At 43.9% G+C, this 27,896-nt stretch overlaps 1 protein-coding gene and 1 long non-coding RNA gene across 2 annotated transcripts; one reads left to right on the top strand and one right to left on the bottom strand.

Moving 5' to 3' along the window:
* The first annotated feature begins 30 nt into the window (after positions 1-30).
* On the top strand, positions 31-17,198 carry LOC116374344 (uncharacterized). Its single transcript, XR_004210189.1, has 3 exons — positions 31-899; positions 15,788-16,172; positions 16,472-17,198. It is a non-coding gene; the product is annotated as an uncharacterized LOC116374344 (long non-coding RNA).
* Positions 3,997-27,190, bottom strand: LOC109892362 (chondroitin sulfate proteoglycan 4). The gene is made up of 17 exons (XM_020484850.2): positions 27,010-27,190; positions 25,145-25,308; positions 20,535-20,784; positions 20,001-20,429; positions 18,436-19,744; positions 17,206-18,301; positions 16,829-17,086; positions 16,443-16,682; positions 15,907-16,160; positions 15,401-15,623; positions 15,070-15,246; positions 10,471-10,669; positions 10,093-10,224; positions 7,997-8,172; positions 7,651-7,834; positions 6,927-7,420; positions 3,997-6,752 (listed from the first exon to the last, which is right to left on the bottom strand). Exons 1-17 carry the CDS (start codon positions 27,092-27,094, stop codon positions 5,103-5,105), a joined length of 7,320 nt encoding a protein of 2,439 aa, XP_020340439.1. The 5' UTR covers positions 27,095-27,190; the 3' UTR covers positions 3,997-5,102.
* Between the last annotated feature and the right edge of the window lie 706 nt (positions 27,191-27,896).

The following is a 27,896-nucleotide window of genomic DNA, read 5'->3' as shown; positions in this document are numbered from 1 at the left end:
TGCTGTGAAATATAAACATATTATATTTTCAGCTGTTTGAAGCTGGTGTACAAACCTGAAAGTAAAAGACGCAAAAAGTACATTTAAGAACGGGAAGCATAGAAATAGCACACATAGTACATATCTACTTAGACTTACTTTCAATGAGAATGACTAAACTATAACTACAATTTCTATGTGAATTTGGTCGGATCACCCAAATAGTTAGATATTGCAGCTTTAATTAACTGCCAATATGCCAACATTCCATTCAAATAATGCAGTCAATCCACAACCAGATACTGGCTGATATCAGTAGATGATAGGACTTAAACAAGTTGTAAATGCAACAAGTACTGATATTGTATCATATAATAACACACAGCTTTCCTGGAAAACAACATCTGAGACATTTATGGCCTGTTTACATACATACGGCTATTTATCATGAAAATTGGTATAAAACCCAAATAAACTGTATTTATAATTATTTGACATTATTTTAGGTTGACTATAATTCCATTATAGAATTTCTGATACTGTGCATTACATGCCTTACTTCTATTTTCCTGCATAAGTAAAAGCAGGAAATGCTTCACCTATGCCTCTACTGCCATTCATTCTAATTCGACTGGTTTTTGGATTTCTCCCTGACCAAGATGGCTGCCATTTTCCCCCCATTATGGAACTGTTAGGGTTTATGACATAGCCCCTCTAGTAATTTAATATGATCTCTATTACTCATTTCTACACAGACTGGCTACTCCTCTCTCTCAGAAGGACTGTGCATGTTTGAGATCGACTACATAGCAGTGGGCTGTGCAATGCACCAGAACTTCACAACTCCTGGAAGGGTGTTTCTGAATGTGTATTTCAGAATGCCATAGCAGTCTTCTGAACTGTGCAGCCAAACTGCAAAGGTGGGTCAAAGACACTGTCTCTCAACATACATGAGGAGGGATTTCTGCTACCATCTCACCCCTGTCTAATTATTAATGAGGGCTGAAATTGGTGTTTATGTGATGTCCACAGACCCCTAAATCTAGACCGTTTTGCAGTGACACCTTTTTTAAGTTACTGTTCCTGTTCACAAAGAACCACAAGTCCATTCATCTCTAGAACAAAGGAGGCCATTTTATTTCCACTGGCTGGGGCTCTGGTGCAGTCTCTCTCTGTGGAAACAGTCCACTTGTTGGAACTTGATTTGAGTTATATTCCTAACTGTCAATAATGGTGACTGATATCTTTTCTTTATGTAATCGGAAGCATATTGCAATGTTTGTGGAATGTTAGTGATGAATCTGAAGATGTCTTGTTCAGTTGCGGTCACTTGAAGTGAAATCTTACCCTCCCCCTTGTGTGTACCTCACTCTGCCCCAGTCCAGCCCACATGGGCCTCTGAAGTCTGCTGGAAAAGTGGAGAGTTGAATGGAAAGATATAAAGAAACAGAAGCTGTACTCTAGTCTTTATGGCAACTGAAAAGGTCAGTCCAGACCAACATAGGCTACTCATTTAAGACGATTTACACTCTGCAATACTGAGCTGGCACAAGTCACTTTCCTGTGTAGGCCTACAGTGCATTAGCTATAAACTCAGAGTTCTTAAAAAAAACATAGCCAGCCAACACATGATAAAACATCTACAGTGCATTAGCTATAAACTCAGAGTTCTTCATAATAAAACATAGCCAGCCAACACATGATAAAACATAGCCAGCCAACACATGATAAAACATAGCCTGCCAACACATGATAAAACATAGCCAGCCAACACATGATAAAACATAGCCAGCCAACACATGATAAAACATAGCCAGCCAACACATGATAAAACATAGCCAGCCAACACATGATAAAACATAGCCTGCCAACACATGATAAAACATAGCCAGCCAACACATGATAAAACATAGCCAGCCAACACATGATAAAACATAGCCAGCCAACACATGATAAAACATAGCCAGCCAACACATGATAAAACATAGCCAGCCAACACATGATAAAACATAGCCAGCCAACACATGATAAAACATAGCCAGCCAACACATGATAAAACATAGCCAGCCAACACATGATAAAACATAGCCAGCCAACACATGATAAAACATAGCCAGCCAACACATGATAAAACATAGCCAGCCAACACATGATAAAACATAGCCAGCCAACACATGATAAAACATAGCCAGCCAACACATGATAAAACATAGCCAGCCAACACATGATAAAACATAGCCAGCCAACACATGATAAAACATAGCCAGCCAACACATGATAAAACATAGCCAGCCAACACATGATAAAACATAGCCAGCCAACACATGATAAAACATAGCCAGCCAACACATGATAAAACATAGCCAGCCAACACATGATAAAACATAGCCAGCCAACACATGATAAAACATAGCCAGCCAACACATGATAAAACATAGCCAGCCAACACATGATAAAACATAGCCAGCCAACACATGATAAAACATAGCCAGCCAACACATGATAAAACATAGCCAGCCAACACATGATAAAACATAGCCAGCCAACACATGATAAAACATAGCCTGCCAACACATGATAAAACATAGCCAGCCAACACATGATAAAACATAGCCAGCCAACACATGATAAAACATAGCCAGCCAACACATGATAAAACATAGCCAGCCAACACATGATAAAACATAGCCAGCCAACACATGATAAAACATAGCCTGCCAACACATGATAAAACATAGCCAGCCAACACATGATAAAACATAGCCAGCCAACACATGATAAAACATAGCCAGCCAACACATGATAAAACATAGCCAGCCAACACATGATAAAACATAGCCAGCCAACACATGATAAAACATAGCCAGCCAACACATGATAAAACATAGCCAGCCAACACATGATAAAACATAGCCAGCCAACACATGATAAAACATAGCCAGCCAACACATGATAAAACATCTATAGTGCCGGGAAAAAGTATTTGCCCCTTTTCTGATTTTCTCTATTTTTGCATATTTTTTATACTGAATTTGGTCAGATCTTCAACCAAAACAGAATATTAGACACTACCACCACCATGCTTGACTATTCCTATGAGGTTCTTACTGTGGAATGCAGTATTTGGTTTTCACCAGACATAATGCGACCCATCTCGTCCAAAAAGTTGACTAACGTTTGCCAAAAAGAACCTGGAAGCACCAGGATGACTCTTGTTCTATAGACAGATGAGTCAAAAGTATAGCATTTGGACAACATGGGTCCCATTATGCCTGTCGAAAACCAAAAGCTGCATTCCACAGTAAGAACCTCATACCAACGGTCAAGCATGGTGGTGGTAGTGTGATGGTTTGGGGATGCTTTGCTGCCTCAGGACCTGGATGACTTGCCTTAATAGAAGGAACCATAAATTCTGATCTGTATCAGAGAATTCTACAGGAGAATGTCAGGTCAAGTATTCATGAAAATTGCTTAAAAAGCAACAAATTTGAAGTTTTGGAATGGCCTAGTCAAAGTCCAGACCTAATCCCAATTGAGATGTTGTGGCAGGACTTGAAAAAAGCAGTTCATGCTTGAAAACCCACAAATGTCACTGAGTTAAATCAGTTCTGCATGGAAGAGTGGGTCAACATTGTGAGAGACTGATCAACAACTACAGGAAGTGTTTGGTTGGAGCCACTGCAGCTAAAAGTGGCACAACCAGTTATTGAGTTTAAGGGGGCAATTACTTTTTCAAACAGGGGCACTGGGTGTTGCATAACTTTGTTTATGAAATCAATTAAATAAGTATGTCACTGTTGTGTTATTTGTTCACTCAGGTTCCCTTTATCTAATATTAGGTTTTGGTTGAAGAACAATCCATATCAACAAATATGCAAAAGTAGAGACAATCAGAAAGGGAGCAAATATGTTTTCACAGCCCTGTACACAACCTATATATAACACAAATATTTTATTTGAAAAATACAGACGTGTTTACTGCAGGCTGCAGCAAAGATGAGCACACATCGACCGGTGTAGTATGTGTTCTCATTATAGCTCATCTTTATTACCATAGAAATATTTGACTGCATACTGTATTTATTTACATGTACAGTATAGTACTTTGTATTCAGACATTTAAAACACTGAAGCACAGGCATGATAAAGTTATCATTTGGTTACAAAAAGACTGGATGAAGACATGCATTATTTATAAACAAAGAGTGTGTCAAGTCTTTTTCTAGAAATAGTGGGCTGCATATTTACTAGCCAATGGAAACACTGAATCAGGCATGACATGCGTGATGAACAGGTGTGTGTTCAAGTTATCATATGGTTATAAAATACTGGATAATGAGTGAAGACATGCATTTCAGTATAATTATTTACAACAACAAAAGTGTGTTAGTCAAGTATTTGGTCTATTGTTCCTAACCAGACTAGAAGACATTGTGACCATTACAACATCATGGCTGACTGACTGCATTCAAACTAAAGGCACCTTCTTGAAAACAGATCTAATGTAGTCTCAGTTCCTGTTTCAAGCTACAAGCAGATGTGTATGTACAGTACATTGCTACGTTAGCCAGATTAATGTAAACTACATAGTGTAACCGCAAACTGAAACATACATATTTTATAAAACAGGAAGCATAAATACTGTAATTGAATTATCCAACTACACTAAAAAAATAAACAGTTTACTGGTCTGAAAAAAAACGGACAGGTTTTTGAAGCCATTGTGAAAAGTTATAATGAAACATCTTTTCGCAAAACTAATTGGTCAAATAACGTATAAAATATAAAATCCCAATAAAACCAAAGTAAAATAGTAAGCTGCCACAAATAAAACATTGTAACAGGGTGAATTGTAGAACCAATTAAGAACTTTCTATATAAGGACCAAAAATCAAGTTCACAATGAAACCAGCAAACAGCACCAACAATGCAAACATCAGTAGTCAATAGTTACAGTATATTGGGTGCAAGGTTGAACCAAGTCTCTGTGTTTCAGGGTATGTATGGGTTCAATCAGACTGTTTGTCTCTCAGAGTAGGTGTGGGGGTACTCAATAGTTACTCAATAGTATAACGTTTAGTTAGTATCTCTGTTTCAATGTAGGGGTATGAGCTGTGGATCAATTACACCCAGTACTGGTTGTCTCTCAGAGTGGGCTCGGGGTGTTGACATTGCTGGGCCTGTACCATATCAGGAACAGCGTCTACTGCCCAGAGCAGCAGACAAGGGTCACGTGGAGCCAGCGTTCCCCTACGTAGCACATTGAGGACCGGAGTACCGGGGCAACTATTAGGGCCCAGCAGCGGAGTCACCACCACTGAGGGGACCGCAATGCTCCTCTCCGGTCTGCCCAGGTAGGGGCTCCCCTCTGGGCCTCCATCTCCGGCTGCAGCCGCCAGCTCCTGGATGAGCCCCCTGGATAAGGCCCTCTTCTCCCTGCGGTGGCGCAGCACCAGGATCAGGACCACCAGGATGACGATGAGCAGCAGGCAGGCCAGGAAGGGCAGGATGAGCAGCAGGGGGTCGGAGGCCGGCCGGGGCAGGGACTCTCCCCGAACTGGGGTGATTCTGTGGGGGCCGTGGATGTTGTGTTTCCCATGGGTGTTTCCAGGGACGGTGGGGATCATGGGGTGACCTCCGTGGGTCTGGTTCCCCCAGTGGTGACGGGCTTTGAACTGCTTCTGTAGGGTCTTGTTGTGGGTCTTGTGGTTTGTGTTGTGAGGGTGGGTTGCAGAGTGGATTGTAGTCCCTCTGCCGCCTGTGGTTTGATTGCGCCCAGGTGACCTGGTCGTGTGGTTCAAACTCTCTTCGTATGGCACGATGGTGAATAAAAACTCTCCTACAGCCGGCTGAACATTATCCGCCCTCAGAAGGAATGAAAAAGAGTCATTGAGCATGGACACATGGATCTCTGTTGTGTTGTTGTCGGCAGTCCCTAGTTGGGACAGTAAAGATGTTGATTGATCGGCAATGTTGTTGCTGTGTCTTTGTTGTACCAGGGTCTCCTGTAAGGCCACCCTGCCCTGCACCACGTCCCGGAAGGTAAACGACTCCACCGAGTGATTGGCGCCGTCCGATAGGTCAAAGGTCACCTTGACCAGCTTGCCGTGTTTGGGCGGGGACAGGATGTGGAAGACAGGGTCACTGCCGCTGAGTGTGGCGAGGTCTGTGGCGTCCAGATAGACCTTCCTCAGTTTCACGGCGATGCCACTCGGGATCAGGACACGCTCGCTGAAATGGATGAGCGGTCGGACCGTGACATTGAACATCTGAGCGGTCATGTTGCTCTCCGGTGTCGAGACTGTGAACTCAAAGCTGTCTGAGGAGGAGGTGAGGTCCGTCATGTGATAGGACAGTCTGCATGAGTGAAGGTCCTCTTGGTTAAACTCACTGACTGGCAGGTCGGACATGAGGAGACTGCCGTGGTGTGGTGGTGTGGTCACTCTATAGTGAATCGTCACACTGTGTCTCCCATTGGTCTCTGCAGCCAGGTGTTCTGTTGTCAATGTAGCGGTTGTCTGACCCTGCACCAGCCTCAATCCTGTGTTGTTCACCATGGAGACGGTTGCTGCAGTGACCTCCAGGTTGAAGAGCTTGTATAGCGGCCGGTGGAACCCATCAGTCACACTGAAGTAGAACACTCCTGAAGAGGGTTCTCCGTCCTGGACGAAGTGGACTCTACCATGGTTGATGTCCGCCTGGGAGAAGGCAGACACTGTCTCATTCAGCTGTTCTCCTAGAGACAGGAAGCCATTGTTGGGTTTGCTGATCACCTAAATCAAATGAAATAAAACGTCAATGTATTTCACAGACGTGTCTCAACAACTCACAGAAAAAAGTAAGGAGGGAAAACAGAATTACTGTAAAAATGACAACAACAAGTAAGGTGTAAACGATAAGGGGTTGTGAGCCCTGTAAAGGATGGCAAAAGATGACATGAAGAAGACCTTGTAATGGATCTCTTCTGGAGGGGTGTCCAAGTCTTCCACCAGGAGGTTCTCAGGGCTGATGACCACAGTGTCCCCCTGCACCAGCCTCAGACTGGGGGCCTTGGTCCGGAGCAGGGGCGGCTGGTCATTGACAGGGGTCACTGTGAGGTCAAACGACTCTGTTACTATCAGGCTGAGCTCTGAGGGTCTCTGGGGAGGCTGGCCCTTACGGTTCAGCCAAACCTCAAAGGTGAAGAAGTCCTGGGTCGTCTCGGAGTCGTCGTGCTGGTATGTGATTCCAAGCTTATCCAGGATGAACTGGGAGAAGTTGGGTTTGGCGCTGGTCAGTTTGCGTTCTCCCACTGTGATTATGCCGTGCTGGGGTAGAGAGGTGACGTGGTACCAGACCTCGTAGGAACGTCGCTGGGGTTCCAACAGCTTGCCCAGCAGGTTAGAGGAATCCAGCTGCATCTTGTCAATCACCACTCTGCCACCTTCAGTCACAACAGCACCTGGTAACAGAGAAGAACAACATACACACATAAACAAACCGCTTTTATTGAACATTCAGAAATATCAGGATTGTCATTGCAAATAAGAATAAATTCAAAAGTTTAACTTGAGGTTTTGGACCAGTGATTGTATTCTGCAGGGTAGGTTAGCTGGGAATACTACTGTCAAGAGTCCAGTAGAGCCTTCGTCTGTCTGTCTGTCTAACAGCAACACAGACTAACTGACCCACCAGTGTTAGCAGTGAGGATGGTGTTGCGCTCTGCAGGAGCATGCTCATAGGAGATATGGATGCTGAAGACTTGAGGTTGCAGAGAGACAGGGGACGAAGACACTGTGAAAGTGAAGGAGTCTGTAGTCATCCATCCCAACGATTCAGGATGGGTTTGGTCATAACTAATCAAACCCTCATTCACCTAAAATAACAGGACAACAGAGAAACAAGAAAGATAGGGATATTTTAACTTCAAAATCCAAGTTATTGTTGCAAAGACACTCTTAAAATGTGTCTTCTAAAGTCAACATAACTGTGCCAAACATAAATAAAACTGTGTCTCTAAGAATTGATATTGCATTACCATGTCTTGTGTGAAGGAGGAGATCTCTGCAGTAGAGTTGTCTGTCTGTTTTCTGACCAGTCTCCCCAGCTTTGGAGGACTGGTAACATTGTAAAGGATGGAGTGGTTCCCTCCCATGTCACCATTGTCGTTGGTTACCGCCAGAAGGTTATTCTGAGAGATGGTATTCACAGAGCCTGCAGAGAAAAAAACAGGATCGTGTTTAGTAGGGATAAAACCTGCAGAGTAGCTGCGTGACCAGATTCTCTGGACACCTCTTTCCGGTAGCTAAACAAACGCACCTTCTGCACTACTTTACACCAAAAAATTGTACACCGATGATCGGACGTCTTTGTCTGGGGAAAGACATGTTGTACAAACTTCTGCTGTAACTATAAACGACATGAGTGACATGTTGTACAAACTTCATTGTCTGCTGTAACTACAAGGACATTGCAGTATTACAAACTTAACCAGGACAGAGACAGGCAGTCTAAGTAGCTATTGCATGTTTTTTTCAGGTGGGGTGTTACATGCAGCTCTCTAGACAACATTATCTTGGAAGATACCGTACTGGTAGCATGGTCTCAAGGGCGATTGAATCACCTTTCTGTATAATGTAAGACTATGCCACCTCCGTTATCCTATGATCCTGATAAACCAGGCCCCTTGCCAGGAGGCATAATAGCTGGTAAGTTAAGTATGATTAAGTTACTTAGCAACATAACCAGCTGTTAAAAGCTGGCAGCTGGCACCATGATCATCTGATTTACAGGCTGGCAGCTGTCACCATGATCATCTGATTTACAGACTGGCAGCTGCCACCATGATCATCTGATTTACAGGCTGGCAGCTGTCACCATGATCATCTGATTCAGTACAGACTGGCAGCTGTCACCATGATCATCTGATTCAGAACAGGCTGGCAGCTGGCACCATGATCATCTGATTGGCAGCTGGCACCATGATCATCTGATTCAGTACAGGCTGGCAGCTGGCACCATGATCATCTGATTCAGTACAGGCTGGCAGCTGGCACCATGATCATCTGATTCAGTACAGACTGGCAGCTGGCACCATGATCATCTGATTCAGTACAGACTGGCAGCTGGCACCATGATCATCTGATTCAGTACAGACTGGTAGCTGGCACCATGATCATCTGATTCAGTACAGGCTGGCAGCTGGCACCATGATCATCTGATTCAGTATAGGCTGGCAGCTGGCACCATGATCATCTGATTCAGTACAGACTGGCAGCTGGCACCATGATCATCTGATTCAGTACAGACTGGCAGCTGGCACCATGATCATCTGATTCAGTACAGACTGGTAGCTGGCACCATGATCATCTGATTCAGTACAGACTGGCAGGTGGCACCATGATCATCTGATTCAGTACAGGCTGAGAATGACTTTATACTGCAGCAGAAAGACTAGGGGTTTACTAGCCTGGTTCCAGATCTGTTTGTGCTGCCTTGACAACTCCTATGGTCATTGTCATGCGAAACACCAAAAGGGTTGGCAAGACAGCACAGACGGATCTGGGACCAGGCTAGACAATGAGGCTAATGCAGGTGGCGGCGGCGGTGGGGGAGGGGGGTGTTCTATATGTTTTATATATTCACTTTGTGAACTGTAACAAGATTTTCCTCTTTAGGACAATACCCTTTATTCTGATTATGGTGTAGGGGGTGGCTATAGTTATATTTCCTGTTTCGTTACCTGGGAACAGCATAACTGGTTCATGTTCTATATATCTAGTTACTGTTACCTGGGAACACTGTGAGGGCTTAGTTGAAAGTCTATATACACTGAGTATACCAAACATTAGGAACACCTTCCTAATATTGAGTTGCATCCCCTCCCCCTCCCCCTTTTTGCCCTCAGCCTCAATTCGTCAGGGCGTAGACTCTACAAGGTGTTCGAAAGCATTGCACAGGAATTCTGGCCCATGTTGACTCTATTGCTTCCCACAGTTGTGTCAAGTTAGCTGGATGTCCTTTGGATGGTGAACCATTTTTTATGCACATAGGAAACTTTTCAGTGTGAAAAACCCAGCTGTGTTGCAGATTTGGACCAGTGTTCTTATACTCAGTGTATCTAGTTACTGTTACCTGGGAACACTGTGAGGGCGTGGTTCCGCTCCAGGCTGAGGACCAGGGAGCGTGCCGTGGTGCTGAAGATCTGTCGGGGGGCAAAGTTCACCCCATCATTGACCTGGAAGTGGAAACCTCCCGACAAGGCACCTGCAAGGAACAAAAGTCTGTCTTAATGCTTCTGGTCGTTAGATATACTACTGTACATATGTCTGTGGTTATAACCCTTATAAAGCACCAGAACAGGGATATGACTTGTATGTCTAACTTGCATGTCGTATATTGTCCACTTGCATCTCCAGCATTTTGATGGCACCCTTCAGTGCTACTAACCTTATATTCTGTAAGAGCAGCTACCTCCTATAGATATCTACTATCCAGTATTCATAGTCTCACCACTGTGGACAAACACCAGCTGTCCGTGGAGGGTGTGTGTCTGGGTGAAGTTGAGGATGTGTCTGGAGGGGGCGCTCTTCAGGGCCAGGTGACCGTTACTAGGCGGGGTCACGATGAACTCTAGGTCCTCCGGTGGAGAGTCACTGTCCTCAGCACTCAGGTCATCTACACTGATCTCTGTGACTGAGTTCACCCATACCTGTAAAGGGGACATGTAGAGAAGAGGACAGTTACAGGTAGAGAAGAGGACAAGCAAAACAAGCAGAAAGAAACCGATTGAGAATTGAAAAGATTTCTGTCAAACATGGAAATTCTATGAATATTCTACCATCGTATTGTACCGCAACCTACAGCAGTGGTTCCCAACCGTTATTGGTTACTATACCACCAAGGTCATACCAAGGATATTTTTGCTATTTGATTTTGAATTGTAAGACCCCTTCAAGAATAAAAAATAATAATAATAATTTGATGAAAAATTTGTACCCAAAAAATCTAAAGGATGTTTGTTCTGAAATGTCTGTCTTATATCTGAGAGATATAAGAAAGATCAGGAAACATTTGTATATATTTATTTTTTTACATGTATTTAACCCCTTATTTTTGGCGCTAAACTGTCTCCATATATACAGTACCAGTCAAAAGTTTGGACACACCTACGTACTCATTCAAGGGTTTTTCTTTTTTTTACTATTTTCTACATTGTAGAATAATAGTGAAGACATCAAAACTATGAAATAACACATATGGAATCATGTAGTAACCAAAAAAGTGTTAAACAAATCAAAAATATATTTGAGATTTGAGATTCTTCAAAGTGGCCACCCTTTGCCTTGATGACAGCTTTGAACACTCTCAACCAGCTTCATGAGGTAGTCACCTGGAATGCATTTATATTAACAGGTGTGCCTGGTTAAAAGTACATTTGTGGAATTTCTTTCCTTCTTAACTCTCTAGGCTACGTGGGACGGTAGCGTCCCACCTGACCAACATCCAGTGAAATTGCAGGGCGCCAAATTCAAACAACAGAAATCTCATAATTAAAATTCCTCAAACGTACAACTATTATACAGTGTCCGATTTCAAAAAGGCTTTACGGCGAAAGCATACCATGTGATTATGTTAGGTCAGCGCCTAGTCACAAAAAGACATACAGCCATTTTCCAGCCAAAGAGAGGCGTCACAAAAAGCCGAAATAAAGATCAAATGAATCACTAACCTTTGATGATCTTCATCAGATGGCACTCATAGGACTTCATGTTACACAATACATGTATGTTTTGTTCGCTAAAGTTCATATTTATCCAAAAATCTCAGTTTACATTGTCGGGTTATGTTCAGTAATGCTTTGCCTCCAAAACATCCGGTGATTTTGCAGAGAGCCACATCAATTTACAGAAATACTCATCATAAAGATAAAAGTGTTATACATAGGATTAAAGATAAACTTCTCCTTAATGCGACTGCTGTGTCAGATTTCAAAAAAGCTTTACGGCGAAAGCATATCATGCGATAATCTGAGTACAGCCACCAAAACAAGCCATACAGATACCCGCCATGTTGTGGAGTCAACAAAAGTCAGAAATAGCGTTATAAATATTCACTTGCCTTTGATGATCTTCATCGGAATGCACTTCCAGGAATCCCAGTTCCACAATAAATGTTTGTTTTGTTCGATAAAGTCCATATTTATGTCCAAATACCTCCTTTTTGTTCGAGTAATCGAAATGCAGACGAAAAGTCTAAAAAGTTCCATTAAAGTTCGTGGAAACATGTCAAATGATGTATATAATCAACCTTTAGGATTTTTTTATCGTAAATCTTCAATGATATTCCAACCGGACAATTCCATTGTCATTAGAAAGGAAAGGGAAAGGAGCTCACGGCCACACGCGATAAACAACTCATGGCTTTCAGCTGAGCCACTTACTGTGAGTGGTCTTATTCTCTCCCCTTTCACAATAGAAGCCTGAAACAACTTTCTAAAGACTGTTGACATCCAGTGGAAGCTGTAGGAAGTGCAATCTGACCCCATTTACACTGGATATTGGATAGGCAATCACTTGAAAAACTACAAAAAGATTTCCCACTTCCTGGTTAGATTTTTGTCAGGTTTTCGCCTTGCGATATGAGGTCTGTTATACTCACAGACTCATTTTAACAGTTTTAGAAACTTCAGAGTGTTTTCTATCCAAAACGACCAACTATATTCATATCCTAGCTTCTGCCTGAGTAACAGGCAGTTTAATTTGGGCACACTTTTCATCCAGAGGTGAAAATACTGCCCCCTACCCAAGAGAGGTTAATGCGTTTGAGCCAATCAGTAGGGGTGGTATGCAGAAGATAGCCCTATTTGGCAAAAGACCAAGTCCATATTCTGACAAGAACAGCTCAAATAAGCAAAGAGAAATGAAAGTCCATCATTACTTTAAGACATGAAGGTAAGTCAGTCTGGAAACAAGAACTTTGAAAGTTTCTTCAAGTGCAGTCACAAAAACCATCAAGAAAGGAAGACCCAGAGTTACCTCTGCTGCAAAGGATAAGTTCATTAGTTACCAGCCTCAGAAATTGCAGCCCAAATAAATGCTTCACAGAGTTTAAGTAACGGACACATCTCAACATCAACTGTTCAGAGGAGACTACGTGAATCAGGCCTTCATGGTCGAATTGCTGCAAAGAAACCACTACTAAAGGACACCAATAAGAAGAAGAGCCTTGCATGGGCCAAGAAACATGAGCAATGGACATTTGACCGGTGGAAATCTGTCCTTTGGTCTGATGAGTCCAAATGTAATATTTTTGGTTCCAACTGCTGTGTCTCTGTGAGATGCAGAGTAGGTGAACGGATGATCTTCGTATGTGTGGTTCCCACCGTGAAGCATGGAGGAGGAGGTGTGATGGTGTGGGGGTGCTTTGCTGGTGACACTGTCTGTGATTTATTTAGAATTCAAGGCACACTTAACCAGCATGGTTTCCACTGCATTCTGCAGTGATACGCCATCCCATCTGGTTTGTGCTATCATTTGTTTTTCAACAGGACAATGACCCATTGAGCTGCATCAGATTACCTGGCCTCCACAATCACCCAACCTCAACCCAATTGAAATGGTTTGGGATGAGTTGGACTGCAGAGTAAAGGAAAAGCAGCCAACAAGTGCTCAGCATATGTCGGAACTCCTTTCAAGATTGTTGGAAAAGCATTCCTCATGAAGCTGGTTGAGCGAATGCCAAGAGTGTGCAAAGCTGTCATCAAGGCAAAGGGTGGCAACTTTGAAGAACCTCAAATATTAAATATATTTTGATTTGTTTAACACCTTTTTGGTTACTACATTATTCCACATGTGTTAATGATGAATTATTCTACAATGTAGAAAATAGTAAAAATAAAGAAAAACCCTTGAATGAGTAGGTGTGTCCAAACTTTGGACTGGTACTGTAGTTCCATAAATCTTTTCAACTGGTACCGGGGGACCTTCAGACAAGTCTTGTGAGGCCTGTGGACATAATAGAGCAAAACATGTACGTGTTCAGAGAGTCTCACCTTTCCACAGACGGGTCATATTTGTGTGTAGCCCCAACTGTTCGGAAACTACCGACAGAAGTTGGCAGATCGGCTGTACCGACTTCAGACGAGTCCCAAGACGCTTGTGTGGGTCGTAGAGCAAAACATGATAGTTTCTAGGCCAAACCATTCGGACGCTACAGACGATTTTGTGAGAAGACCGATTTTCTGGATGTGTCATGGTCTGATAAACACCGCTCTAGCTCTCTCACCTTGCACTGCAGATGCGGAAGTGGATCTAATGCAAAAAAAACATACATCTCTGGTGTAAATTGACAGATTTTTATGGGGATTTTTATATTACGCTATTTAGATTTCCACGGGCACATCGACCTTAAGGGTTTTAAGTACCCCCTCATGTGCATTATAACAGTAGGCCTATGGTCTCATGAGTCTTCTCAAGTACCCCCTGTGGATAGGCCAAGTACCCCTAATTGGGAACCACTGACCTACAGTATGTCATGACGGTTGGTTGGTGTCTGATCCCACCACTGAGAGTGACGTCCTGGTGGACAGATACCAGAAGAGGAAATCCATGCACTCTTATAGACTGAATGTTCAAAATACCAGATTCTTAACATGGAACCAAAAAAATGGATTGTCTTGGAACAATGCTACACTCTTATATTTGAAGTCACAAGGATGTAAATGTTACATTGTGGCTCATACATTTGAACAACAAAATAACTCAATTGGACTCAAATCCAGCAACAACAGGTCAAGAGGGACAGCTCAGGAATTCCAACTATTTGATCAAAGTTGTGGCAAACTCTCAACTCTAAGCCTTTGCTAAATTATTTTTCATGACAGAGGTTCAAATGTACCAGATGTTGCCAAACAACCAGTGACAGTTTCCTAACCACTCCCAAAATAGAGCCAATTACATACTTTTCTTATAAACCCTGTTCCTCAAAATCATGAGGCTAAAACATACTGACATGACTTTTTTTTGCCAGTTTCTCAAGTTCCTACCATCTCTGTTATTACACATATCTTTTACTACAGTATTATTGTGTTATATACACATAACAACTCACCCTTAGAATCCTGTTGGCTGTGATGACTGGGGCCTCATCGTTGACAGGCGTCACATGGACGAACACCATGCAGGGCTGGCTGTGCTTTCTGTTGTCTGTGTCGTTGGCGATAATGGTGAAGTTATCTGACAGTGTATCACTTCCATCGTGGACATAATAAATGTGCCCTGAATCCACCTGAAATCACAGAAATGACCCGGAGGTTAGGAAATCTATCTGTCCAGTATAATTCCATCTGCACAGTATAGACACTCTTTTTAAAACCCTACTGGTAGAAGATGTTCCACCTAAAGAAGATAAAAACATAGATGACCTTGGACCTTTTACTAACCTGTTTGCGTGTGAAGAAGGGAATAGAGAGTCCAGGAATGCGTGCGTGTTCAATATGACCATGGCTTGGCGGCTCAGATACATGATAGAAGAAGTCAACCTGAGAGAAGTGTCTGTTGGTGACCTGTAGGACCTCCTTGGTCAGGGCCGTGGATGACCCTTCTTCCAAGGTCACGTTGAAGACATTGAGAGGGATGTGGATTGGGATGATGTCCACGGAGACCCTGACAGAATAGAATAGAATGAGATGCTTATTGTCCATTTGGTTAGAATGGAAACTAATCTTCTGCCTTTTACCCCAACACACACACACACACATCGAGGCACAGTGTCAGCCGCGGTGCATGGTGCCTGGATGGAGAGTAATTCACATTTTTGGTTTGAACAGGCAACCTCCCCGCTTCTGTTCTGCCTGACATCTACCTACCTGATGTCATGAACCTCTGGTCAGCCTGTCATCTACGTACCTGGTGTCATGAACTTCTGGTCAGTCTATCATCTACTTACCTGATGTCATGGACCACTGTGATGCCGTTGGAGGCGTCCAGAAGGAAGGAGTCGTGGGTCTGGTCTGAATCCACCTGGAGGTACTGGATGTGTCCCATGTTGACATCCTCCTGGGAGAAGGAGTGGATGGTCTCCTCTCTAGTACCCTGGTAGGGATTGTCCTCTCCCTGGGTTGACCTACGGAGGAACCCGTGGGATGGAGCCGTCTTCACCTTGTACACTATCTCAGAGGGGAGGCTGTCCTTATGGATCACCTGAAAACAGAGGTGAGATGAAAGATGTGACATGACATGAGATTAGACTATTTGGTGGTATTTGAGAAGTGTGGTGTTTTACAAGACAAAAAAGTAATGTGTAAATGTGTCTATGTTTGTAAATTCATTATAGTATTATTCCTAAGCATAAAACACCCCAGTTAAGTTAATGGGATCTGTTCTTGTGTCCCTTATAACTAAAACTTGTGACGATAGCCCATGGTTCTTAACTTCTTAACAGAAAAACTGCTTGTAATAAGGAACTTCAATGTAGTATCTCACCTCCAGGTCTCCTCTGTTTATCTTGACAGACTTGCCCTCCTCCACCACTACAATATGGTTGTAGAGTACAGTGGGGGGCTGCTGGTGGCTCTCCAGGTACACTCTCACCCCAACGCTGGCGTCCAGACGCACCTCTTTAATGCTCACCGTGAAGTTGAAGGAGTCAGCCAGGTTCATGCTGTCATCATGGTGATACTGAACGCTGCCCACCTTCAGATCATGCTGAGTGAAACGATCCACCTTCAAATTGAATTGAATAATACTAAACCGGTCTGCCTTTGAATTTAATTGAACTTTTATTGATGCCCTAGGTCAAATTAAATGAACAACATCACAACATGCACATTACAAACAATACAATGCTGGTGCTATTTCAATGATTTTACCTTAACGTTGTTGTGGAACAGATGCCCGTGTCTCGGCGGGAGGAAGACCTGGCAGACCACCTCCTCATCGTCTCGGACATCCAGGTTTGTAAACACACTGAAGTTGGCCGAACCCAAGATGGCCACATGGCCTTTCTGGACCAGCAGGCCTGTGTTGTTCTCCACCTGGATGTAGGGGTCCTGGGCAATGACCTCCAACAGTGTGGATGTGTAGTGTTTCCCATCTGACACGAATAGGACGAAGCGTCCAAAGCTGACCTATAGAGTGAAATCTTTAATATTAGTAACTGTAACAAAGCAATATTTAAAACTGTGTGTGTGTGTATGTGTGTGTATTTTGTGTGTAATAAAAGTTACTGATTTCACTCCATACTGACCCCCCTGTGGATGAACAGCACCCTCCTCTGCTGCAGGTCCTCCTGGCTGAACTGGTACAACTTGTGGTCTGTGTCGTTTACTAGGACCAGGTCGCCCATGGGGATTCCCCGTCTAGTGTAGACCAGCTGACTGTCATCAAAGTCTGAGTCAGCGTCGTGGTAGCGCAGGTCATCTAACGTCAGCAGCCTCTGCCTGCCCCTGGCCACGTGGAAAACTTTGTCGACAACGCGGACCGGTTTCTCGTCATTGACAAGGGCAATCGAGATGTTGAAGATGTCATCAATGGTGTGAGCGTTTTCTTTTTTGGAGTGTGTGCGTTTGTGATTGTGTGCTTTGGTGTGTTTGGCGACGGTGGTGTGGAAAGTGAACGCGTCTTCCATGGTTTCACTGCCATCGTGCACATACATGATGCGGTCCTCTACGATGTCCTGATTGGTGAAAGCCGTGACGTTATCGTTAATAGACGTAGAATTAGAGAGATTGATCCTCTTTAACTTGCCATGTTTAGGACTGCTGGTGAGTGTATAAAGTGCTGCTTTGACCCCGACTGTTTCAGCAAACAGCAAATCCTTGGTGATTACCTTGCTTTCTCCTTCCAGGATGGACAGTCCTTTGTTTGTTAGGATCAGGGAATGAACATCTGCCTTGATGTTGATTCTGAAGTCGTAACCCCCTGAATGTGCGTGTTTGGAGACCACCTGGAAACGAAACGAGTCCCTTGTGTCCTCATGAGGCCTACCAGTTACCTCATATTTCACCATGTGGTCAGATATATTCTTCTGGCTAAATGTTGAGTTTTTCATTAAGACTTTGTCTTTGAACACGAGCTGTCCTTTCTTTGGCAGGGATAGCATTCTGAAGTGAAGTTCACTGTCATGGAGCTTCATGCCCTTGGAGACAACACGGAGCTCCTCGTTGCTAAGGACTTTCCTCACACCGCTGACCTCCATCTTACTCCTGGTGACCTTGAAGTGGATCCACCGCACCGTGATGTGGAAAACCAGTTCATCAGTCACTGCTGAGCCCACACTGACCCTGCATTTGAACTGATCTGTGACATTGCTTGTCCTGATCTCCTGGAAGGTGTTGAGGTACCTGAATAGAATCGAAAATAAAATATTTATTGTCCATTAAATTATTTAATAAAATGTAAATATTTCCTTAAACTCGTGGTGTTAAAATAATGGACAATTGCACACAAACACAGATCAAACAACACAGCTAGGTACCTGATGCGCTCTTTCTCCAGAAGCTTCTGTGAGAAGACAAAGGTGGGCTTCCACTCTCCGCTGGAGTGCAGCCGCTGCAGCTCGCCATATCGAGGTGCCTCCACCACGTCATAGCGAATGTCAAAGCCCTGCTTCACAACGTTTACCTGCATAGCCAGGTGTTGGCTGCTGATGACAGCAGCCCCACCCTGGTCCACCTCCACCCCTGTGTTGTTGGCCACCTTGTGCTCAAGCTGGACAGCCATGATCCTTAGTACTACTGTGTTGCTCACCTTGTCCCCATCACTGACCCTCACAGCCATCCGGGAGTTCCTCACCAGCCCTCCCGTGTGCACATAGCTGACCTTCCCCTCCTCCAGGTCTGGTTGGGAGAAGGTGGTGATGGCCGTCCCTGGGTGGTCCTGCTTCTCCAATAAGCCTGCTTCAGCATTATGGTTCCCCAGTACGGTGAACACTAGGTCTGTGGAGTTGCTGTCGAGGTCGGTGGCTCTGAGAACATCCGTGTTAAGGTGGCGTTTGGAGTTCTCCAGGAGGATGAAGAGACTTCCCTCAGGGAGGCTGAGCTCGGGAGCGTCATTGACGGGAGTGACGCTGATGTTGAAGCGGTGTAGTTTGTTTCCCTTGAGGTAAAAAGGGATCTCCTTCTTGCTGTTGGTAAAGACAGAGAACATGAAGAAGTCTTGAGGGTCTTCTGAGCCTCCATGGACGTAGATCACTCTACCGTGCCACAGGTCCAGCATGCTGAAGGTCCAATCCTCGTTTTGGTCTGAATGATCCACATCAAGCCTCAGCTGGCCATGCACAGGCTGCTCTTCAATACGGAACATAATCTGAGACTGACGGATTCCAAGCTTGCGGAACTCTAGGTTCACCTTGATGTGCTTAGATTCTAACAGAGCCCTCCCACCTTCTGGAACCACTAAGTCTTTCAGAACCAGAAAGTTCTGACCCGGCCTCTTCCTGTCCCTGTCTGATCCATTATGGTGGACTAGTGGCAAGGTGACAGAGAGGACAGCCGTGGGGCTCACGGTGGTGATTGCTTCTGGAAGCTTCTCTAATTCACAGCCTACAGATATGTCTTTGGTGACTACAGCGTGGGGAAGCCCCATCCTCTGCGCATTGACCCGAATGTCTCTCAGACAGCCTTTGAAGGATCCTCCACCGGCCAGCCGCTTCCCATTGAAAGACAGTAGGCCGGCCTTCCTGGCTTCTAAACGTGATCTGTCATCAACACCACCCATGTAGAGAGGGCCTCGGAGCTGCAAGGACTTGGAATGAGCCCCTAGGCTGTGGTTGACTATCTCCTCACCTAGAAAGATACAATTCATTGGGATCACTTTATTTGAATAGTCTCAAATAGATGCTTTTTAGATGTTCAGTAGATGTTCAACAAACTGTCAACAACATTCCAACTACAGTACTGTAACTATTCAGTAACCCTAGCCCTAATTTGACAACTCAAAAAATACAATTCCAGTCACACAAGTGTATACACTGAATTTAAAATCAACAATGACAACACAAAACTACTTGTTTCCATCGTGGTCCGTACAGGTTGTCCTTACCTACAGTCAGCTGCAGGCTGTGAGGAAGCAAGTGTAGTTTCACCCGGTGCCATTTCTGGTTGTTGACGTACGTGAGGGAGTGCAGCTCCGTCCTAGTCCCGCCGTTACCAACGACAACCACCAAAGTCCCCTCTTGGATCTCCATGGCAATAAAGTCACTCTGGTGGGCAGAGCTGTACAGGACAATCCCCTCTTCGGAGGAGGTATGTACCTCACACTCCAACACCCCCTCCTGAGGGACGTCCCACGGGGGCAGGGACATGTACGCCCTGGAACTGAAGAAGCTGATGGGGTCGTCTTCGCCTGCAGAAAACTGAGAACTGCAGCCCAGAGACACCTCATGGACACTCTTATATCCTGAGTAGGGCCGCAGGCTGGACAGCAAGTTGTGCTGGTTGAAGAGCACCTCGTCAACACAGCCGCGGAAGCCTAGGAGGAGGAGGAGGAAGAGGAGGAGGAGCAGGAGGAAGAGAAGAAGAATACTTTATCGTCATTGATTCTAACTTAAATCTAATATTTTTCTTCTAACCCAACCTGTGGCATCGTCACTATGGAGGTAGGGTTTGTCCAGGCCAACCGTCCCACCAACGAACAACCCATCATGGACACTGAGGTCCAGGTCTGGCCCAGGGATCCTGACGCTGGTGTGAGAGTGGCGGTCCACCGACAGAGTGACGTTGTGCTGGTCGTGTTGGAGCTCCACAGAGTGCCAGGCCATGTCGTTCAGATGAACCCCCTTCTCAGAGCGGAGGGTACGCTCACCTGATCCCAAATCCAACTGAACCTGAGAGAAAGAAAGAATGATAAAGGAGAGATGAAGTAGAGATGAAGGAGGGATAAAGGAGAGATGAAGGAGGGATGAAGGAGGGATAAAGGAGAGATGAAGGAGGGATCAATGAGAGATGAAGGTGTGATAAAGGAGAGATGAAGGAGGGATAAAGGAGATATGAAGGAGGGATCAATGAGAGATGAAGGTGTGATAAAGAAGAGATGAAGGAGCGATGAAGGAGGGATAAAGGAGAGATGAATGAGGGATCAAGGAGAGATGAAGGTGTGATAAAGGAGAGACGAAGGAGAGATGAAGGAGGGATCAATGAGAGATGAAGGTGTGATAAAGGAGAGATGAAGGAGGGATAAAGGAGAGATGAACGAGGGATCAAGGAGAGATGAAGGTGTGATAAAGGAGAGACGAAGGAGAGATGAAGGAGGGATGAAGGAGAGATGAAGGAGGGATCAATGAGAGATGAAGGTGTGATAAAGGAGAGATGAAGGAGAGATGAAGGAGGGATAAAGGAGAGATGAAGGAGGGATCAATGAGAGATGAAGGTGTGATAAAGGAGAGATGAAGGAGAGATGAAGGAGGGATAAAGGAGAGATGAAGGAGGGATAAAGGAGAGATGAAGGAGGGATCAAGGAGAGATGAAGGTGTGATAAAGGAGAGATGAAGGAGAGATGAAGGAAAGATTAAGGAGAGATGAAGGAGGGGTAAATGAGAGATGAAGGTATCAAGAAATGTTTTTTTTTATTAACAAAAGACTAATTGGTGGTTATTTTGTAAGAACATTACAGATTTGTTACAAAAATCATCAAACAACAGAAGGGTTCAGGAAAGTAGCACATCAAGGTTGTTCTCCTCCGCATATTTCTGTCTGACATAGCATAAGTAGAGGTCATTCACAAGCAGGATGCCAGGTTGAATCCATTCCACCACATTTACAGCCACACATCAACTATAACCTTACATGCTGCAGCAGATACTAACATTTAACCGACTGTGGTCTCTTCCAGAAAGATTCATGAATGAACTTGTCAGGGACTGTGGTAAATCCTTAAACTCACGGTGGTCTTTTTTTCTATGAAAGCAATAGGAACATAGCCTTCCTCTGGGTTTAACCTTTGACCATTCTGAGGATAATAACTGCCTATATACACTACATGGCCAGAAGTATGTGGACACCTGCTGGTCAAACATTTAATTCCAAAATCATTGTCATTAATATGGAGTTAGTCCCTCCTTTGCTGCTATAAAAGCTTCCACTCTTCTGGGAAGACTTTCCACTAGATGTTGGAACATTGCTGCGGGGACTTGCTTCCATTCAGCCACAAGAGCATTAGTGAGGTCAGGCACTGATGTTGGGCCTGGCTTGTAGTCGGCACTCCAATTCATCCCAAAGGTCTCCGATGGGGTTGAGGTCAGGGCTCTGTGCAGGCCAGTCAAGTTATTCCACACTGATCCCTTCACTGGAACTAAGGGGCCTAGCCCAAACAATGAAAATACAGCCCCAGACCATTATTCCTCTGATTCACTCTAGATTACGCGTTTCCACTCCTCCAGAGTCCAATGGCGACGAGCTTTAAACCACTCCAGCCGACGCTTGGCATTACACATGGTGATTTTAGAAGCTGTTCGGCTATGGAAACCCATTTCATGAAGCTCCCAACGAACAGTTCTTATGCTGACGTTGCTTCCAGAGGCAGTTTGGAACTCGGTAGTGAGTGTTGCAACAGAGGACAGATGATTTTATGCGCGGTGCACTTCAGCACTTGGTGGTCCTGTTCTGTGAGCTTGTGTGGCCTACCACTTCGCGGCTAAGCCGTTGTTGCTCCTAGACGCTTTCACTTCACAATAACAGCACTTCCAGTTGACTGGGGCAGCTCTAGCAGGGCAGAAATGCTATGACGGTGCCACTTCAGTAAGGCAATTCTATTCCCAATGTTTGTCTATGAAGATTGCATGGCTTGGTGCTCGGTTTTATACACCTGTCAACAACGGGTGTGGCTGAAATAGTCATTTGAAGGGGTGTCCACAATCTGTAATCTAGAGAAAATTATTGTTGTGGCTTGTCTGTGCTCCAAAGTAGAAGTGCTAAGAGCAGTACTGAGTTATACGTAATCTCAGTGGTCAGAACTGATGTTGTTGGAGTCATCTCTACAGTGACAGTATTTAAAAAACAATTTGGGGGGGTATTTTACCCCAACGGGCTCAGGAGAGGCGGAGGTGAAGTCATGCGTCCCCCGAAACATGACCTGCCTAACCGCACTCCTTAACACTCGCCAGCTTAACAAGGAAGGCAACCACACCAATGTGTCGGAGGAAACTCTGTTCAACTGGCAATTGGGGTCACCCCGTAGGCACCCGGCCCGCCACAAGGAGTCGCTAGAGCACGGTGAGCCAAGTAAAGTCCCACCAGCCAAAACTTGCCCTAACCCGGACGACGCTGGGTCGGTTGTGGGACAGCCTGGGAAAGAAATCTTGGTCTGTAGTATCGTTGCAGTGCCTTAGACCACTGCACCACTCGGGAGGTGTGACAGTATTTTCTGATCTCTTTAGAATGTAGTCTGGACAGTAGATACACTCTTAGAAAGTAGGGTTCCACAAAAGGGGTTCTTCGACTGTCCCCTTTTAGATTCCAGATAAAACCCTTTTGGGGAAAGGGATACCTAGTCATTTGCACAACTGAATGCATTCAACCGAAATATGTCTTCCACGTTTAACCCAACCCCTCTGAATCAGAGATGTACGGGGGTTGCCTTAATCGAAGTCATCGGCGCATGGGGAGCAGTTGTTGCTGGGGGTTAACTGCCTTGCTCAAGGGCAGAACGGCAGACGTTCCTGTTAGGCCACCTGTAGAGCCCTCTATGGAAAGGGTTCTACACAGAACCCAAAAGGGTTCTACCAGGAACCTTTCAGGTTCTAGATAGCACTTTTTTTCTAAGAGTGTAGTGTGTAAGGTGAGCATTTTTTAAATTTAACTTTCATTTAACTAGGCAAGTCAGTTAATTAAAACCAGGACAACGTTGGGCCAATTGTGCGCCGCTCTATGGGATTCCCAATCACAGATGGTTGTGATACAGCCTGGATTCAAACCAGGGTGTTTGCAGTGATGCCTCTAGCACTGACATGCTGTGCCTTAGACCGCTGCGCCACCCGGGAGCATTGCTTTGAGCCTATGTAATATGCAAATCTAAGCTACAGCATATCTGTTTATCTGTAAGGCGTGTTCTCACCTGCAATCTCTGAGCTACAGCATGTCTGTTTATCTGTAAGGTGTGTTCTCACCTGCAATCTCTGAGCTACAGCATGTCTGTTTATCTGTAAGGTGTGTTCTCACCTGCAATCTCTGAGCTACAGCATGTCTATTTATCTGTAAGGTGTGTTCTCACCTGCAATCTCTGAGCTACAGCATGTCTGTTTATCTGTAAGGCGTGTTCTCACCTGCAATCTCTGAGCTACAGCATGTCTGTTTATCTGTAAGGTGTGTCCTCACCTGCAATCTCTGAGCTACAGCATGTCTGTTTATCTGTAAGGTGTGTTCTCACCTGCAATCTCTGAGCTACAGCATGTCTGTTTATCTGTAAGGTGTGTTCTCACCTGCAATCTCTGAGCTACAGCATGTCTGTTTATCTGTAAGGTGTGTTCTCACCTGCAATCTCTGAGCTACAGCATGTCTGTTTATCTGTAAGGTGTGTTCTCACCTGCAATCTCTGAGCTACAGCATGTTTATCTGTAAGGTGTGTTCTCACCTGCAATCTCTGAGCTACAGCATGTCTGTTTATCTGTAAGGTGTGTTCTCACCTGCAATCTCTGAGCTACAGCATGTCTGTTTATCTGTAAGGTGTGTTCTCACCTGCAATCTCTGAGCTACAGCATGTTTGTTTATCTGTAAGGTGTGTTCTCACCTGCAATCTCTGAGCTACAGCATGTCTGTTTATCTGTAAGGTGTGTTCTCACCTGCAATCTCTGAGCTACAGCATGTCTGTTTATCTGTAAGGTGTGTTCTCACCTGCAATCTCTGAGCTACAGCATGTTTATCTGTAAGGTGTGTTCTCACCTGCAATCTCTGAGCTACAGCATGTCTGTTTATCTGTAAGGTGTGTTCTCACCTGCAATCTCTGAGCTACAGCATGTCTGTTTATCTGTAAGGTGTGTTCTCACCTGCAATCTCTGAGCTACAGCATGTTTGTTTATCTGTAAGGTGTGTTCTCACCTGCAATCTCTGAGCTACAGCATGTCTGTTTATCTGTAAGGTGTGTTCTCACCTGCAATCTCTGAGCTACAGCATGTCTGTTTATCTGTAAGGTGTGTTCTCACCTGCAATCTCTGAGCTACAGCATGTCTGTTTATCTGTAAGGTGTGTTCTCACCTGCAGGCGACCAGAGTGCAGCTCTAGCAGGAGGAAGTCTGTCTCCCCGGCAGCCATGAAAAGTAGTCCACTGTGACTTGAGGTGCGGAAGCGCACATGGAGCGACGTTCGGCTGGACAACTCCACAGTCCTCAGCTGGACATATCCATCCCCGTAGAATGAGGCTGTGTACAAACAGCAGATTGAAAAATCATTCTATGTGATGTCATCAGATTTAGGAATAATACGATTTGGTTCAGCTAGGTGCTAATCATGTCACAGCCTGTTGCTGTATTCTGCAGGGTTTATTTCCATACACTGAAGATAAATTCTGTATGTGCAGTTCTGTATCATAGTGGGTTGCACCCCACCCATTCTATTCCAGTGGTGCCAAAGGGCAGCCTATTTTTCATGCCGCAAAACAACGCATTAGGCCTAATCTTCCTCGCTCATTTTCTTTTTAGAGAACTCAACAACAAATAATGTAGATTATTTGTAGATATTCAGCATTATAATGTAGATATTCAGCCTTTGTTAACTTGCATAAAACACTAACACACTAACTTGGTCCCTGTTGGATTTTCCCTTTCTTAAAGCACATGGGAATGCTAACAACAATCATTTAGCCTATTGAGGCAGAAAAATTAGGTCTTCCCTTTGGCAGAATCCCATTCAACTTATTGATTTCCCTGCTACAGGGACTAAGTGCTCGCTATTATTGCAAAGTGTCTGTGACCTTTACTGGCTGTATCTGAATTCAATTCATGTAAACTCTCATGCCCTGAGCATTGTTCTAACTGGAAAAATAGGCAGATTGTGCTGCTGTCGGGACATCATTCAGATTCAGAATATCTGGAGCAGTGGCCCAATTGATGGAAGAACCAAAATACCCATGGAAGGAAAGTGAGTGTGTAGAGAATATTTGTGAATGACCTATGATTCCCAGAGTAAAAGGGTCAGGTGAGGCCAAACTAATGGTGTCAGTTAGTATTTATCTGATTATTCCAGACTGAATAGTGTGAGGAGAAAAACACAAGTGGCAAGGTGCCATAATAGTAGTGCATGAGGTCAGGCAGTGCAACTTTCCAAATGCTGACCTAAAACATGTCGTCTACTACATCAGGACTGCTGTTCCTTCAGTAGTTAGTTGCATCATTGGCAGAATCACAGTTGACATCTAACAAAGCAACCCATTATCATTGAATAGACTAGGCCAATTTGGGGAACCACTATATTGGATAGTTCCAACTCACTTACACTATAAACCTAAATCTGGTCAGCCATGGAAAAAGCATCAGATGGTAGAACCATAGCGATACAATGTAATATTATATTTAATTATGTGGTTATAACAATGTAATAAAACTGTAATGCTAGTTTATATATATATTCGCAAATAGCTATAGAAAAAGACATACTGTCAGGAGACTTCTGCTCCAAATACATAGTAGCAGCCTATGTTATCGTGTCACTGGCAGTGTCCTCCTACGAGGTCTTATCGCGTTTATAGATCCTTAACTAATTGGATTAATATTAATCTGCCTGCTATAACACTGCATCACTTTGAATTATAAATCTGCCACCTTCTTCTGTTCTTATAACGACAACATAACAATAATGCTTCATGCAATGTATTATTATAATCGAACAGATAAATGTGATTTTATCTAAACGTCAAAATCCCTGAATGCAAGTCAATCTGCCAATAAAATCACATATCACATATACAGTAGACTAGTTGGCCTAGATTGCACAATACAAATGAGTCAACATTTAAATAGATAGATGCTAATTATATTATCATACCATAATGTATCATTCTCATGAAAAATTCAAGAGGAAGTTTTCATATGGACAAAGAATTACACAGGTTTTCTGTACTTTACCTCCCAACACTTGTCCGCTGGAGAGAAACATAAGAAGAAGCTTGATGAGAAACAACTCGTTTAATAACATTAGGAAGGTCTCCATAGTTTACTCTTTCATTACTTTCCGTTTAGAGAGAAATCTGGGACCTGTTTAAATGCCATTGTTTTTACTGGCTGTACCGCCATTCACCCCCCTCATTCCCAACTTTGAGTGTAAAGTCCAGTGTGCAGGGTCGTCCTTAATTACCACAGTCACAAAGTCACAAACCCCGCCTATTTATTCAATGTATGGTTTTAAAATATCATTTTAAACCTAACCTTTACCACACTGCTAACCTTATGCCTAACCCTAACCTAAAACTAAAACCAAAAAAAGCAACAGAAAAATCATTAATCTTTACGATAAAGACAGTTTTGACTTTGTGGCTGTGGTAACGAGTGAAAACCAGTTTCCAGTGTACCTGTGCATCCAACACGTTATCACGCAAAATAACGTCAGAGGAGGGACGTGAACCATAGCCCCGCCCTGTCAGTTCGCCTAATGGCAAATGTGGGCCTGCAGCTATGATACATCGACATATTTTTACCAAATAAACCTATAAACCTAACCTTTTCTCCAAATACAATTTTTCTTAGAAAACGAATTTGAAACTTCAAACACATTGTGCGTTTACCTACATGTTACATGTGTTGACTTATTCATTTATGCTTTGTAATGAAAGGCTCCCTTGTAAAAAGAGACTTGGTCTCAACGGGACTCTCCCCTACTAAAGATGAAAGAAATAAAATAGTTTGTTAATAGTATATCATATACTGTATATTGTACAATAAGTTTCTTTGGCCTCTCTTAAACATGAGTATTATTATAGCAAAAAGCAGTAATGTACTCTATACTGAATGTACAA

Source organism: Oncorhynchus kisutch, linkage group LG6 (genome assembly GCF_002021735.2).
Source record: "Oncorhynchus kisutch isolate 150728-3 linkage group LG6, Okis_V2, whole genome shotgun sequence".
Classification (NCBI taxonomy): Eukaryota; Metazoa; Chordata; class Actinopteri; order Salmoniformes; family Salmonidae; genus Oncorhynchus; species Oncorhynchus kisutch.
The sequence above is the reverse complement of the archived record's forward strand: the minus strand, read 5'-3'. Positions and strand labels throughout refer to the sequence as shown.

Coding starts and splice junctions, on each gene's coding strand:
- LOC109892362 (XM_020484850.2), bottom strand. CDS start 27,094: ATGGAGACCTTCCTAATGTTATTAAACGAGTTGTTTCTCATCAAGCTT. Junction 8,173..10,092: donor CGCCCTCACAGTGTTCCCAG/GTAACAGTAACT, acceptor TTTTCTCTGCAG/GCTCTGTGAATACCATCTCT. Junction 6,753..6,926: donor CAGAAGAGATCCATTACAAG/GTCTTCTTCATG, acceptor CATTTGATTTAG/GTGATCAGCAAACCCAACAA.